This window comes from Bufo bufo, chromosome 1 (genome assembly GCF_905171765.1).
Source record: "Bufo bufo chromosome 1, aBufBuf1.1, whole genome shotgun sequence".
Taxonomy (NCBI): domain Eukaryota; kingdom Metazoa; phylum Chordata; class Amphibia; order Anura; family Bufonidae; genus Bufo; species Bufo bufo.
In genome coordinates this window covers 798296237-798313368 of record NC_053389.1, presented here as the reverse complement: position 1 = coordinate 798313368, position 17132 = coordinate 798296237, and the positions used below count along the sequence as shown (strand labels likewise).

Here is a 17132-nt window from a genome sequence, read left to right as displayed (position 1 = left end):
ATCATTTCAAAAAAATATATTCTTTTCTTTGCATCTCCATATTCTGATCCCCGTTTCTGTTTTAGAATTATTCCTACGTTGATGACTGAGGGCTCATTTTTTTTGTTGTGATCTGTGGTTTTATTATTTATACCACTTTGGAGTGTGTGGGTGAGTGGGTTTTTGATCACTTTTTATTATTATTATTATTATTTTTTTATGAAGCAATGAAAAAAAGTCAAATTGGACTTTTTTTTCTCCCCAGTTATACCGTCCACCCTATGGGATACATATTTTAATAGTGATAGCTTTTTTTTTTAAGTGGCCGTGCCAAAGATAATTTATATTTTTACTGTATCTTTATTTTTATCTTTATTTTGGAGAAAGAGGGATGATTTAAATTTTTTTAAAAGCCCTACTTATTTAAAAGCCCTCCTAAGGGATCTGAACACGCGATCTTTAGATTGCTTCTCCTATAGACTGCTGTGATTTATCATTTGCAGTCTTAGGGCTCATGCACACAAGTGTGTGTGTGTCCCGCTCCTGTATTGCGGACAGCAAACACCCCATTGACTTGAATGGGTCTGCAATCTGCAAGATACAGAGTGGTATGGAGCGGAGGCACGGATCAGAAGCCCACGGAAGCAGTACAAAGTGCTTCCAAAGGATTTCTCTCCGTGCTTCTGCACCGCAAAAAATGTGAACGTGTTCTATCTTTTTGTTGTGCAGAACGTATCTTGCGGATCGCAGACCCATTGAAGTGAATGGGTCCACATCTGCAAACTGCCTGCACTCGGCTGGTACCTGTGCATTGTGGGCCACTATATGTGGTGCAGCACTCTTGGGTAAAGCCACCTCAGATGCTGTGGTTACAAAAGACCATGGCATCTGTCTGCGATCGGCATTATGGTCAATCACAGACATTAACCCTGGGTCTCTTTAAAACAGCAGAAACCCAGAACAGAATCTTAACAAACCTGTCTCAGCAAACTACACTTTGCTGAAACGACTGCAGCTTTCTGGATTTCAGTTATCTCATCCATCTGAGGTATCTGGGTCATAAATACACACCTTCCACCACAGTAGATATAGATAGATATAGAGATGTAAATAGATACAGTAAATGATGATAGATATCTCTCCATCTCCACACACATATTATATATATATATATACACACACCCTGTACAACTATGTACATATACACACACAGGTATGTATTTTATATATATCACATTGTGGGAAAAGCAGTAACCTTTATTCAATGCTGAGAATGCAGGATTGCTATCATTATGTTGATTTCTCTATGTAGTTATTTGACTGGTGGACTGATGAGATGACACCTGAGGTGTTGTTGTCACTATGGCCTCAGAAGTAGGCAGAGATGTCATGTGACTGCTCCTCTGAAGATGCTTGTTGTGATGCATGCTGGGATTTTTACTTTCACTTTGCATCTGCTCCGCCCACACAGCCTCTCATCAATGTGAGCAATGCTATGCTGAATGAAGTAGAAATATTATATATACACAGTATATCTCTTATTATACAAATACCTCTTGGCTTTAGTTATTGTCTGGGCACTTTATTGTTTTTTTATACTTGTGGTGGCCAACCCCTTTAAGCTTTGTGGAGGTTCCACAAAAATCTAGTGGGCGTCAACCATTATTGTAACATATTTAATTTTGAATTCATGCAAGGAAAACACAGTCCCCTTTTTTTTTTTATTTTACTAAGGACCTCCATACAATATAAAATGATAGACAGAACAGTATATTTTTATGTATACAGTAGGTCAATCTGTGCAATTCTCAGACCATATAACAAAATAAATTTAGACACTAGACTCCAAAATAAATTGAGACCTCATAACAGAACTTAAATGTATTTTGTCGCTAAGCCTCAAAGTTAGTCGAGATGCCAATAAACCCCAAATTTAAACTTGACCTTAGGCTTCATTATGAATTGAGACTCCAAAGTCTTCAGAAATGTTTTTTTAAATTTAGATTCCAAAATGAATTCAGATCCCGGACTCCAAAATAAAATTATCATCTCAGATTAGACTTTAAAATAAATACATCTTAAAACGACACCGGATCCTAGCGTTAATACAGACCCAAAACCAAACACCAAAATTAACGTAGACCTCAGACGTAACATCGATTGAGACCTCAGATCCCAGACCAAAACCAGAATTGTGATCCAGATAGGACCCCCAAATAAATTAATTCAGGCCCCATACTAAACTTCAAAGTTAATGAGAAATCTCAGATCAGATGATCTCAGACTAAACCCTAAAATTAGTTGAGACCATAGACTAACTCCAAAATTTTTTGAGACCTTCGTCCAGATGTTAAAATTGTTCCAGACCCAGACCAGACCAAAATTAAGACCCAGACCCCCAGATTAAGTCAAAGGTTAAACTGTCCCAAAATTATGGCAGAAGTTACATTAATTCAGACTCCACCAAGTTCCCAAAATATAATGAGACCTCAGACCAGGCCTAAAGATAAAATTAGGTCTGATATTAGAACTAAAATGAATCCAGATCCCAGACCAGAGCAAAAAAGTTAATACAGAGTCAGACTACAGATCAGTGTATTAATGTTTTCCACCTCTGGGCTCCATTTTACACAAGATCCTGACACTGGCACACATCCAATCAAGAAGTTATGTGTGGCAGAGCATGGAGGTGAGGAGAACTTTGGAGCAAATAGGTTTTAGGGGGCCCTTAAGTCCCCTTGAATGGTATAGCCCTTGTGTGCGGTTGCCCCTGGTGTACACCTTATAATACAACCATGAACTCTATCGAAAAAGGGAAATACATGAGATATACGGTGCCAGTTCCCTCATAGACATTAGATGGCTGAAAGCTTCAACTATAATTGCCTGGGTCTGCTAACACATCAAATCTTAAGATGGTACAGTTCTGAAATCGAGTATAACACTTACCAAGATTTTCTTTATCCACAGTGACTGACAGATCAAAGTCTTTGCATTCTTGTTCCTCCGCTCTCACTAGCTCATAGTAAACAGCCATCACCTAAACAAGGGATGATCATAAACACCCATGTGAGATTGAAGGGTTGTTAACAATTAGAAAACAACTGCCTCCTTCTCGAAACAGTGCCAAATCTGTTCATTGGTTGTGTGCGGTGGTGCAGCTCAGATACTGTACAGTAGTAGAACTTGGATGGAATACCAGACACAAACCATGGACAGGTGGAGCTCTGTTTATGAAAAAAGCAGCCATGTTTTTTTTTCTAAACCTTGATAAAAGCGTCACTATGCAAACTTTAGATTTTTTTACATTTTGACCCGTAACTGGACCAAACAGCTAACATCTTGAGGATGAGCAGCATTGCAGCAAGGTGGCTCAGTGGTTAGCACTGGTGTCTTGCAGCGCTGGGAGTCCTAGATTTGAATCTAACCAAGGACAACATCTGCATGGAGTTTGTAAGTTCTCAATGTGTTTGTGTGGTGGTACTCAGGTTTCCTGATAGGGAACTTAGATTGTGAGCTCCACTGGGAAAGCTACGAGTAAAAATACATTAAAAAAATAGATTATAGAAAGTGACAGAGAGTGCACTGAGTATGTGTGTCTGCCCTCCATTTATTTCTATGGGAACACAAAAATTAGCCAGACGCTGACTTCTGGCAGACCCATAAAAGTGAATGGAAAGGTGGCTGCACTCATGCAGTATACGCTCCATTTATTTCTATGAAACTCCCGAAAATGGCTGAGCATGCTAACACCTATTTTCGTCTCTCCCATAGAAAAAATGAAGGCACACTCTCCCCCGCTTTGAAGACTCCATTCTACAGAGGTGGGACCCTCACCTACCTAACATTAGTGGCATAGTCTAGAGATATATCACCTATGTTTGAGGTGAGACAACCCCCTTTAACCACCTAACTGGTTTGCCAAAGTCCAGCTTGGGCAGTGGGAAAAGTAGCTAACTGTTCTGCCTGAGCTGGGCTGGGCAGAAAATGGAGGGGGGAGGGCTGCTTTAGATGCTGCTATCTCATAAATGGTAGCAGTTAGAAACATCCAAATGGTTTTGTTTGAATGCTGACATTCCAGGCTTTCATACAAGACCAGCCAAGTCCAAGCAACAGAGGAGAAATCACTGTTAGAAATTGAGTCGGACTCGGGAATAATTGCGGGTAAAATTAACAGTATTCACAGCATCCCGATTTCTATCAGTGATATCTTCCCCTGTACTGAACACATTGCTGTCATTCTGGTATTGTTTGAAAGCTTGGAATGTCATCTTTCAAACAATATGAGCAGTTAAAGCAGTCCCCCCTCCCCTTCAGTCTGGAGGAGAATGAGGGAGCAGCTGCAGAGCATTTCTAAAAATAAATAGAAATGTGACATTATATTTATTTTTAGTAACCCAGATAATAAAATTATATTATTTGTACCACACAGTGAAATCTGTAAAAGAAAATCCATAAAATAATGTAAAAATTTGCCCCTTAAAAATAAAATAATAAAAGTTATTTAATACACAATATATACCCCAACATGGTTCCTAAAAAACCTACAACTAATCCCGCAAAATAAAAATAAAAACTTTAGAAGAAAAAATTAAAAATTTATGACTGCTAGAACACAAAGGGGAAAATGTTATTGGTTCTTAAGTCTAAAATTAAAAATGCAATAGTGTCCCCTGAGTTGTGCGCCAACAATATTTACTGCAGACATACATATACAAGAAAAAAAATTGAAATTTTTGGGCGGGTTTTTCCAATTTTAACGTTACTGTTAGGGGGTTACGTTTCAGATAAAATAACTGCAAAGTATACCTCAATATTATGTACAGTCTTACCGTTAATGTAGCTTTTCCACTTCCCGTTGCCCTGACATCAAAACCTTCATTTATATTGGTCTGTAAAGAAGCCGAACAATCATATGCAATGGCCTCATCATTTTGTTATGTGCCCCAGTGAGTATCACATCAAAACATCAAAGTCATTTTATTCTGCTTTGTTAAAGGGAACCTGTCACCGGTTTTTAACCATAAGAATCATCGGTATCCTGTTCTTCCCCACCCTAATCATCCTAGAGTTTAGTTTTTTTAAACACCTCCAAGTACTTCTTTTACAGTCGACTTTTGCTTTTTTTCAAGTTATGTAAATTAAATGCTTACCTCATCACTTCCCATTCCTAACCCCACCTCCCGTTATAAGAGTGACACAATCTAAAGATCCTACACTCCTCCCGAACTCACGTCCCCAATCCCGCGTATGTGCAGAACCAGTCACCTCACTCACGAAAAAAAATCTAGAATATTTGCGATTACGAAGATATAGCACTATGTTCTAGATCTTCACGAAATCTCAAAGTGCCGATATTCACGATAAAAATTTGCGATTTGAATATTCGCGATCAACATTACTCCTCATCTCACACTGATCATATAATGTATACTGCGCAGCTGCGAGACTTGGAAGAGAAGGGGTGGAAATGAGCAATTGTAGAGGTGGTGTCTTATTCTTTTGTGGGCACGGCTGGACTCATCTCTGAAGCATGGAGGAGACAGGACTCATCTAAGGGGCATTTACATATATGGCTGGAACATTTATTTTATGTTTTTCTCTGAACTGATAGTTTGTTCAGAATTGATTTTAATATCATTATTAAAAGTATTTATAGAAAAGTTAGTGGATAAATAGGCTTAGAAAGTGATGACAAGTTTCCTTTAAGCCCTAGGCTCCATTGACGGATCATATAGTTCCATTCACAATGGCTTCATTTCTCCATTTTGTGGAATCTTGACTCTCATCTTCTCAAGGGCGTAATGGTTTTGTTCACAGTGGCATTATAGCTCTATTCACAATGGCTTCATGGTTTCATTTTCATCAGGTTTTAGTTGTCTCTGATGAGCATAATAGTGCAATCAGTTGTACTTTCTATCTCTAGTAACCATAGCACATTCCCATCTTTTACGGTCTGCAACTTTAGATCCAACTCTACCCATTTCCCCATGAGTACCAGTTGTCTATAGCCCCAGGGCATACCCCACCAGTTCCTTGATCACTTTGCTGCCTGGCTTCTAAGTATGTGAAATACTCCCATTATGGGCACCTTTAACATCCCCACTGACAATCCCATCTTCCCACCTCTGTTTCTATCTTTAACCTCCTCACTAGGCCTTTCTCAACTTGCAAATTCTACTGTGCATGAACAAAGGAATTCATTTGTTCTGATCTTCTTCAGACTTTACTCAGTTTCTGACTTTAGCAACTCTCTTCTCTCGCTCTCTGAATACAACCTTCTCTCCTTTGCTATCAAACAGTCTCATCCGTCTCAGGACACATCTACTGTGCCTATCTCACATATAGAAAACTGCATTGCATCTGCACTCTCATAGACACTCAACAATCTTCATTTTCCCAATGTGTCTGCCAAACATTGTAAAACACTTAGAAGTTTCCTGAATGAAGCACTGCCCCTATACTCCAAACCTCTTGACACAGACAGCAACAACCTTGGTACATGTCTGAAACTCCTTGCTCTATGTTGTTCCAAAAATGTCCTAAAATACGAACCTCATCCATGACCTGAACCTCCTAGTCTAAAGACTTCACTCGAGTAGCACCAGTTCTCTCTAATATACTACTATGGACAATCAGATTAATTTCCAACATCCTCACTTTTAAGGGTGCTAATCTACCTCTTCTCTGCTCACCATGTTTCTACATTACTCCTCACAATCTGATCCTTCCATCCAGCAGTATCTCCAACACTCCATGCACTTCAAATCTGTGCACACACAAATACTGGATCATACTGTTTCGCTTACTAATACTATAAGCTAATACTATAAGCTAATACTATAAGCTATTACTAGACAAGAAGGTGGAACCATTTTACAAAAAGAGCACTTTTACCTCTTGGGGCACTTATCTCCTACTAGATAGTAAGGGTACTTTCACACTAGCGTTGTTTGAATCCGGCGGGCGATTCGGTCGCCGAAACTGCCCGCCGGATCCGGAAAAACGTGTGAAAATGTGTACATTTGAATCCTGATCAGGATTCTGATCACAATGAAAAATGCATTGGAAAAAACGGATCTGCCATTTATGTTAAAGATAATACAAATGGATCCGTTCTGAACGGATGCAGACGTTTGTATTATCTGAACGGATCCATCTGTGCAGATCCATGATGGATCCGCACCAAACGCGAGTGTGCAAGTAGTCTTATAAATGTAATGTCTGATTTTGTCTGTGCATGTTCTCTCTGATTTGTAAGGTGTTGCCGAAGATTATTATTAGGCAGTGTCATTCTTTAGGATCAGTTGCAAAACAGATTGGTAATACCCAAGCAGAAGATAGAAACTATTGTTAATGATATATTGACAGTCCTGCAGTTCTCAATGAAATCTGCATTGCAATTCATTAAATGGGACTAATGCAGGTGTAGACCCAAGGCAATTTAAACTGTAAACCCATGGCAGTAATTCAAGGCTCACTCTCAAATTTCAGCCAACACTGTATTTACTTAGTAACTGTGGAGCTCCAAATCTCCTCTGACATTAACATCAGCATACAAACTGTGCACAGGGAGCTTCATGGCATAGGTGTCCATGGCCGAGCAACTGCATGCATGCCTCGCCTCACCCTCGAGTTTCTGCTGCGGAATCCACATCGGATTTTTCCACACAACAAACATAGTCAAGTGGACATTCTCAACTATGGTCAACACCAGCATTTAACAGCACAATAACGATAATGCAGTCAAAGAAGATGTTCTCACCTCCTCTGATCGAGGTCGCAGAGCATTTTGGAAATCGATACGTTGTACAGTTTTGTCTTTTCTTCCAGGTAAGTGGAATGAAACATCCATGTTCAGCTTCTTTATATCATCTTTAGCCACATTGTATTGGGCCAGAGCTTGAAATAGCATTATCGTGGCCTAGAGAAGATCAATAAAAAGAAAAAAGAAATAAGCCTCTTAAAATGGGCGCAATGTGTTATCTCAGAAGTCATCTACATGTGTAATGAAGGACACATATTGTAAAGTCGTGTAGAGCAGCAGACTAACACAAAGTTACTGGTGGTGTAGAACAGTCCAGCATCATATCAGCATAGTAGCCTACCAGACATTATGAAGAAGGCCTGTAGAGGCATCAGATTGGTGGTAAATGGCAAGAGCAATTTAGAGAAAGTTGTTTTTCCAGAAGTTGCATCACCATTGTGCATGGACTTTTATTGCTGTAACTCAATCTCATGCACCAGAAAGGAACAGAATTACAAGGTCAGACACAGCCCATGAACAGCAGGGGTGCAAACCATTCTTTCTAATTCTGGACAACCCCTTTAGGCCTCCATGACTCACTTGTGTTGAAACTACTTTTTCACCATAGCGATGCTGCTCGGTAAGCCAACGAACCACTGGATCTACAGCGTCATGTGTTTCCATTTTCAAAAGAGCAAGGAGAGCATAAGACGTGGCTTCTATAGAGACCATCTTGGATTCTTCATCCCAGAAAGTTTTATCTTGGAAAGTTGGAGAAAATGATGGTAAATATTGGTGGTAGTAGAGTATAATGGAGAATATTTTTAATAAATAATGGCAATATATTAGACATAGTTAAAGTGATCTCACTTCAGCAAATGGCTTTTATCATGTAGACAAAGTTAATACAAGGCACTTACTAACATATTGTGATTGTCCATATTGCCTCCATTGCTGGCATTATACACTGCTCATTTCCAGGGGTTACAACCACCCTACAATCCAGCAGTTGTAGAAAAAAGCTGCTGGCTTCTCTGGTGGTTGGTACCATGGGAGTTTACTTAGGCACTTTTTCCTATGGCCATCGCTGCTGGACTGTATGTTGGTCATAACCCCTGAATATGAGCAGTGTATAATGCAATGAAAAACAATATATGATGCCAGCAAAGGTCTCAATATGGACAATCACAATATGTTAGTAAGTGCCTTGTATTAACTTTTTCTACATGATAAATACAATTTTCTAAAGTAAGACAGCCCCTTTAACAGTCATTTTTACAATGAAGCGGTGAGGGGAGTAGCTATATGGGATGCAGAGGTAGCAGTCGCTACCGTGCCCAGGAGCCTGAGGGGGCCCAAAGACCCTTGTGGTGCATAAGAAGACACCAGTATGATAGCAAGTGCATGCTGGTCAAGTAACACCTCTGGCTGGAGAAAAGGGGTTAGGTGAAGACTTTTTTCGTAGTGGGTGCAGTTTCAATTTTTGCCTCAGGCAGCACAAAGGCTATGTGCTTCCCTGCTCCTGGCTACAAAGCACTGAGGGAAAGGGGGCCTAAGCTGAACTCTTGCACCAGGGTCCATGAGCCTTTAGATACCCCTCTGGGAATGGTCCATATACAGTTGCAGCAGCTGATATTGTAACTGCCGTGGTGTAGTGTCCCAATAATGGAGTATGCCTACACTATTTGCATGGTGCTACTCATTCACAGATTTTGCTGGATTGGCTGTTTTGACACCATGTCCCATTTGAAGCCCCCTGATGCACCCCTAGAGTAGAAACTCCAAAAAAGTGACCCCATTTTAGAAACTACGGGATAGGGTGGCAGTATTGTTGGTACTAGTTTAGGGTACATATGATTTTTGGTTGCTCTATATTACACTTTTTGTGAGGCAAGGTAACAAGAAATAGCTGTTTTGGCACCGTTTTTATTTTTTGTTATTTACAAAATTTATCTGACAGGTTAGATCATGTGATATTTTTATAGACCAGGTTGTCACGGATGCGGCGATACCTAATATGTATACTTTTTTTTATTTATGTTTTACACAATGATTTCTTTTTTGAAACAAAAAAAAAATCATGTTTTAGTGTTTCCATAGTCTGAGAGCCATCATTTTTTCAGGTTTTGGGTGATTACCTTGGGTAAGGTATGATTTTTGCGGGTTTAGATTACGGTTTTATTGGCACTATTTTGGGGTTCGTGTGACTTTTTGATCGCTTGCTGTTACACCTTTTGTGATGTAAGGTGACAAAAAAATGGCTTTTTCTACACCGTTTTTATTTTTATTTTTTTACGGTATTCACCTGAGGGGTTAGGTCATGTGATATTTTTATAGAGCAAGTTATTACGGACGCTGCGGTACCTAATATGTATACTTTTTTTTATTTATGTAAGTTTTACACAATGATTTAATTTTTGAAGCAAAAAAAAGTTTAATTTTTCCATAGTCTGAGAGCCATAATTTTTTCAGTTTTTGGGCGATTACCTTGGGTAGGGTATGATTTCTGCGGGATGAGATGACGGTTTGATTGGCACTATTTTGGGGTGCATATGACTTTTTGATCGCTTGCTATTACACTTTTTGTGATGTAAGGTGACAAAAAATGGTTTATTTAGCACAGTTTTTATTTTTTACGGTGTTCATCTGAGGGATTAGGTCATGTGATATTTTTATAGAGCCGGTCGATACGGACGCGGCGATACCTAATATGTATACTTTTTTTTTATTTATGTAAGTTTTACACAATATCATTTTTGAAACAAAAAAAATATCATGTTTTAGTGTCTCCATATTCTGAGAGCCATATTTTTTTCAGTTTTTGGGCGATTATCTTAGGTAGGGTCTCATTTTTTGCGGGATGAGATGACGGTTTGATTGGAACTATTTTGGGGTGCATATGACTTTTTGATCGCTTGCTATTACACTTTTTGTGATGTAAGGTGACAAAAAATGGTTTATTTAGCACAGTTTTTATTTTTTATTTTTTACGGTGTTTATCTGAGGGGTTAGGTCATGTGATATAGTTTTACACAATAATATCATTTTTGAAACAAAAAAAATTATGTTTTAGTGTCTCCATACTCTGAGCCATAGTTTTTTTATTTTTTGGGTGATTGTCTCAGGTAGGGGCTCATTTTTTGCGGGATGAGGTGACGGTTAGATTGGTACTATTTTGGTGGGCAAACGCCTTTTTGATCTCTTGCTGTTGTACTTTTTGTGATGTAAGGTGACAAAATATTGTTTATTTAGCACAGTTTTTATTTTTTACGGTGTTCATCTGAGGGGTTAGGTCATGTGATATGTTTATATAGCCGGTCGATACGGACGCGGCAATACCTAATATGTATACTTTTTTTTTTCCACCTATTTTTTACCAATTTTTTTTTTACTTTATTTGGGGAAAATGACATTTTTGTTTATTTTTACTTGAAACTTTTTTTTTTTTTTTGGGGAAAAAAATACTTCTGTATTGGAATGCATTAGCTGTATGAGTAATACACACAGTATTACTCATACAGCTTCCGGCCTGTGAGATCCAGGGGGCTGGATCTCACAGGCTCGTCACCGGAAGGCAGCGCAGATGCCTAAGGAAGGCATTGCGCTGCCTTCCATGCCATCGGGTCCCCCCTACAGCCGCATGGGGACCCGATGGCACCGCCGCCGGATAAGGTAAAAGCCGCAAACCGCAGGTCTGAATTCACCTGCGGTTTACGGCGATCGCCGACACGGGGGAGGTCACGGGACCCCCCCCGGCGTTGTGACAGGATGCCCGCTGAATGATTTCAGCGGACATCCTGTTCCGATTAACCCCCGCCGCGCCGCAATCGCGATTTGAAGTTAGGACGTACCCGTAAACGTGGCGTACCGGTACGTCCTAAGTCCCTAAGGAGTTAAGGGGCACATTTATTAAGACCATTGTTTTAGTAAGGTTTTGATAAACCTTTCAAGTGGCACTGGCCTCTTAATAACTTATGTGGATCTTCTATCAGCTCTAAATGTAAAACAGCTACCGAGCTCTCTTACATTTAGACCTTTTTCTATGACTGAAACAGGCGTTGGAAATGGTAAATTATAGAGCCTTGCCGGCCCGTCCCCTTCCCCACCCATGTCCACTTTTTTAGACCTAGCGTGAGCGGGGAGAAGTCTCAGACTGCCACTCAACTAACCGCTGCATCGCAATCTGCGCCTGAAATATGCCTTATAAATGAAGCTTAATTACCTTCACCGCCATTTGCTCACAGATCCTAAATCCTGACATTTTGCGCCATTACTACTTCTTGGGGTAGACACTCCACAGTTTGATTCTGTATTTGTAAAAAATAATTTTCTGTATTCGTCTCTTAATTACCTTTTTTCAACACAAAGATTGTCCCCTGGTCTTTTGTGTGAATAAATTATGTGACTTTTCTTGGTATGGACCACCACCCAATTATGTAAAGCAGAGCCTGTCTAAGGCGTCAAGCGTAATACTATTCTGGCTAAGGCCTGTTTTGCACCACATATGAAGGAAGACATCTGTGATTCACAGCCAGCAGTTCTTTTTCTATTTTGTTCACTTACATATTCTGCACTGCTTCACAGACATTATCATCACTCACTGTCCCAAGTGAGGAGGTCTCTTTTTAATTTCCTGTCGTCATGTGAGGAAATCCACACAATCATAAGAAGAACATACAAACTCCATGCTGATGTTTCTCTTGGTCAGATTACAACCTACAACCGCTATAATGTTAAACACGGAGACCACCATGCTGGCCAGTTCTCCGACTGCAGGCAACCCTCTAACCACCTACCGTACATAAACCTTACCTTTTGCTACAGACAGAAGCTTCTGTGGGTCCTTTAGTCTGCCAGCCAAAGCAAGTGCATATGATGTGATTGCAACTGAATGTGGGTTCTTCAGTTTTTTATAGTGTTCCTCTATGAAGGTCACCGCTTTATTAATGCTGACATGCAGATTCTTAAAGGAAGGAGAGATACTTTAGCAAACATTTGGAAAATATCTGGTATCAAAAGCAGTGACATTTATTCACATCTTATGTCTCTTAAAAGGTTTATCAAATACAGAAGCACTGTCATAACATTGTAATATAGTGACTTCTACTAGATAAGGGTTAAGGAAAGAAAGTAACAAGCGTTAAGCAAATCTATAGGCTCCTGTTATAGCGACAAAGACCAAAAGAGCCTTTTGGCCTCCCTGGGTGGTATATCTCTTGGGAACCTTCTTTTTCACTATATTAACTAGTGACAGACTGTGCTGTTCCATGCCGGGCATCCCAGTGAGCTTACAAAATCCATCCTTACCTAGTCAAAATGTCTATTGTAGCCTTCATTATGCCACAAGTCTTAAAGGAGCTACTACACAGAAAACTGTAGCATTGGGATACAGCTCCTGCTCAGATGGGGTCGTATGCGCCACTGCAGCCAATGACTGAGTTTCAGATTCAGTTGTTTCATGTCCACATGTACATCACTGCTTGACCATGTGCTGCTTGGGGACACAAGAAGGTTGGGGGGCCAGTCATTGGCTGCAGCCGTAGATACATAACCTTGTCTACGCAGGAAGTTGAGAGACGGGACCACAAATCCAATGAAGACAGCCTAGGAGCCTGAGAGTCGCAACCCAATGGCAGGGACCAGGTGAGTATGGATTTCTCCACAGTTCACCATGCCTGGGGTTGGATAAAAAAAAACAAAAAAAAACAACCTGGACAGCCTTTATAAGACAATCTACCTGTACACAGCAGTGCTCAACAAAGTCTTTGGTAAAGTGTAGCTAGGCTAAAGATCTAAATTCTACCTTCCCTTTAAGAATTACTTGCCAAACTTTACAGATACTACAGAACATAACTCTTCACTGTTTAAAACTGGTTGTCTGGTCTGACTGTTTATTTTTTTATTCCTTTTCCAGAACATGAGTAAGGAGGGTGGTCTGCTTTTAACAGAATTCAGGGATCAGCATGACTGCAGCTACATGGACTGGAGACGTTTATTGTCTTCTATTGGGAAGTGTTGTGGGCATGCTCAGCGACCTGTACAGAGGTCACTGTCGACCAAGGGTAAAATGTGAACCATGACCATCAACTATTTAGACAGGTTTGATCCTACATTACACATATTCTCTTCTGGGTGCTATTTATCATTAGGGAGACAAAAAAATGTGCATGAATATTGTATGCCAGGTGACACTACTCTTGATTTCTAGGAAGAATATATGTAAATTTACATATGTTAATTCTTTATGACAGTAGATAGGATATTACCTCTTCATTTTTGTCAAGCATGCCAATTTGCATACCTTTGGGTTTCTGGGAAAGATATTCAAATTAGCTTTTCTTCCAAAACAGAAAAGAATGCTAATCAAAAATCTCTTGAAAATAAGTTTACCAAACTAAATTGAAACAATGTCATTTTCTGATGGCATGTTCCCTTTTTTGGGGGTTTCTGCATCCTCCAATATGGAGCACAAGAAAATGTATCTGTCAACTTTACATGTGGCTATGCCACACATCACCCCTGAGAATACATTGGTCAGGAAGCTAGATTACAGAGATCCAAATTTTTCTAATGATTTAGATTGTGTAGGTCTTAGCACACCTGACTTCATGGTCCCTCTGCAACACAGTTCCCTCCATTGCAGATATGCAATTAGACCTTTGTCCTTTCCACTTGCTGACCCAGTGGGATGTTAGACTTACCAATGAAGGAGTTTTCCAGTAGTTACATATGGTCCAACACCCAGCACCCCCACCAATTAACTGTTTTGAGCAGCTGTCAATGTAATAATCTATACAGTGTATGCAACCAGCAGGCGGAATGTTTCATCCATTGTGTAGTGGTCATGGTTGGGTACTGCAGCTCAGCTTCCATTCAAGTAAATGAGAGCTGTGCTGCAGTACACCGGCAAAAGCAACTCTGGCTTCTCTGAATGGCAAAGTGGAACTTTAGTGTAAAACAATGGTGGAAATCATGCTACAGGAGGACAGGTGTGCAAAGAGATCGCCAACCTTCTGGCTGTAGAGAATTACTTCCTTTGAGAGAGGTAGAGAGAAAAACAGGACCCGTGAAGTCTAGGGCTTTAGATACTACCACTGAGCACTATTACAGAGTCCCTGCCCTGCACCTCATAGAAAGAGTCATCCAAAGGTCTTCCTTCTGTTGCTGACCAGACTTGTCTATAAAGTATCTTAGGGAATTCTAAAGGTCAAATAGGATTATGGTTATCATGTGGGACATCTCCTTTATTCTGTGTTCCTGGTAAAACACTGAGTTACCCTAGTGTATCAGATTGCTTGGTTCTCTAAAAAGTTGAAGGTGTGTGGCAGCAGACTTTGGAGCTTGGAAATCAGCATAAACTGCAGCTGTCACTGTTGGCACTGTGTGTGACTGCCGGGCGTTTCTCATCACTACAAGTACATCTGCTAAGAATGTGCTGAAAAATATCAATGAGGTTACAAATAAATAGAAAATCCATAGCACTCCTCAGTTCTGGTGAAAAAGCCGGTTACTTTATTGGTAACAGCAGCATACAAAAAGCAACGTTTCAACCATCTCTGGTCTTTCTCAAGCTTGAGAAAGACCAGAGATGGTTGAAACGTTGCTTTCTGTATGCTGCTGTTACCAATAAAGTAACCGGCTTTTTCACCAGAACTGAGGAGTGCTGTGGATTTTCTATGTATTTGTAACCTTATGGGACCACCAGCCAGGATCCCCATCCGCGGGCACCATCTAATCTATTTTTCTACTGGCAACTGTCCCCAAATTGGGACCTGGAGTGCTGCTTAACCCATTTTTTTGGTCAAAAAATATCAATGAGCCACTGCTAGGATGTACAGAGATAGAGGCGCTGATAACTAAGGTTTGCAGAACCCTAATGGTTGAGAAGCATAACTTCTGAAAATGCTGTAGTTACTGGTTGCACGCCACGTGATCCATGTAGATGCCTATAAGGTAATGGTCGTATTACCTAGAAAGAACCTCTGTAACAGCTGGTCAAAGGGGTCCTCCCTCAGGAGTTGATGTCCTTAGCCTTAGATCTGGTCTGACTGAAACATCGGAGTTTCACCATTACCAAATAAAATTTAGAAAATTGCAACTGTGTCTGCTCTTACTCTGTCTACATATTACGTATGCGTAGAGTGTCCACCGTCCGACCACTGTGCCAGTGAAACAACTCTCTACAGGTCATGTTGTTAGTTAATAAGTTCTTTCTACAAGTCACTTACATTGACAGAACCGCTGCAGAGTTTTTGACTTTCCAAAAGACTAATAACAACAAAAGCCGTCACAGCAACATCAGCATCTGTCGAACCCGCGAGACCACCCTGAGAAAGAGAAAAAAATATTTTTAGGAGATATCATCACTGAATCTTTACAGTTTCTTAAGCTTTGCTGAAGCCTGTGTTGCCTAACCACCACAAGATGACACTCAACAAACCCCAACACAAGTCACTTAGGGAGAGTTCACATCACCGTTTCAAACAGGATTCTGTAAAAGAACAGACCCTGTGTATCAGTTTATGCACAGGATAATTTTTTTTACAGGATCTTGTAAAAAAAAAAAAAGTGATCCTGTTACAAATTGTTGCCATCCGTTTGAGTCATTTCCATCTGAGATCCGTTTTTTTAGACAGGATAAAAAAAGTCAGACGAAAATGGATCTCAGAAATGGCTCAAACAGATGCCAAATCTGCAATAGGATCGGTTGTTTCACAGAATCCTGTTTAATTTCTGTTCTTCTGACGGATAAAAAAAAAAAAAAGAGAAAAGGAGAAGAAAAAAAGGAGATATATATATATATATATATATATATATATATCACTCCCCGTCTCCAAATTTGAAATAAAAATAAACAATAAAAAATCATAAGCACCACCATGTCCAAAAATGCCCCTACTATAAACCCTTTGAGGAAACAGCTATTTTTCACCTTAAAGGGAACCTGCCACCAGTTTTATGGTGTCCTAACTAAGGGCAACATAAATAAGTGACTGATTCTCTTAGCAAAATGCTGGGTCACTTTCTTTAATTGACCCAGTCAATCTGCCAACATCTTGTATTGAAAAGCTCCAGCTGATAATGATGAGTCCTGAATATTCATGAGCTCCTGACTCTCCCCGCCCACCTGCTGCTGAATGACAGTTTTTTTCCATATGAATCAGCAGCAGGTGGGCAGGGGAGTGGCTATAGCTCTGAATTAAATACACGCTGGACTCAATGACATCACACGGACTCAAATCAGCTCATTGGCATGCGGCATCTTTGTGTGTATATTATGAGGTAACCATCTGTCACACCAGTAAGTGAATACATCTAAGGTACTTTTTAGTAGTTAATGATTGCATATAATTAGTTAAATTATAATCAAATATCCACATGACAGGTTCCCTTTAAGGACCAGGCC

The 17132-nt window shown here is 40.0% G+C and overlaps 1 protein-coding gene across 1 annotated transcript in view; it reads right to left on the bottom strand.

Annotated features, from left to right (window-relative positions):
* LOC120988569 (venom factor-like) overlaps positions 1 to 17132 on the bottom strand; it is a 117913-nt gene that overhangs the window by 37761 nt on the left and 63020 nt on the right. Inside the window, exons 27-32 of the mRNA XM_040416103.1 lie at positions 15955 to 16053; positions 12539 to 12689; positions 8327 to 8487; positions 7745 to 7903; positions 4812 to 4871; positions 2929 to 3019 (exon numbers count right to left, since the gene is read on the bottom strand). Of these exons, the coding sequence (XP_040272037.1) occupies positions 2929 to 3019; positions 4812 to 4871; positions 7745 to 7903; positions 8327 to 8487; positions 12539 to 12689; positions 15955 to 16053 (721 nt within the window). The remainder of the gene's footprint in view (positions 1 to 2928; positions 3020 to 4811; positions 4872 to 7744; positions 7904 to 8326; positions 8488 to 12538; positions 12690 to 15954; positions 16054 to 17132) is intronic.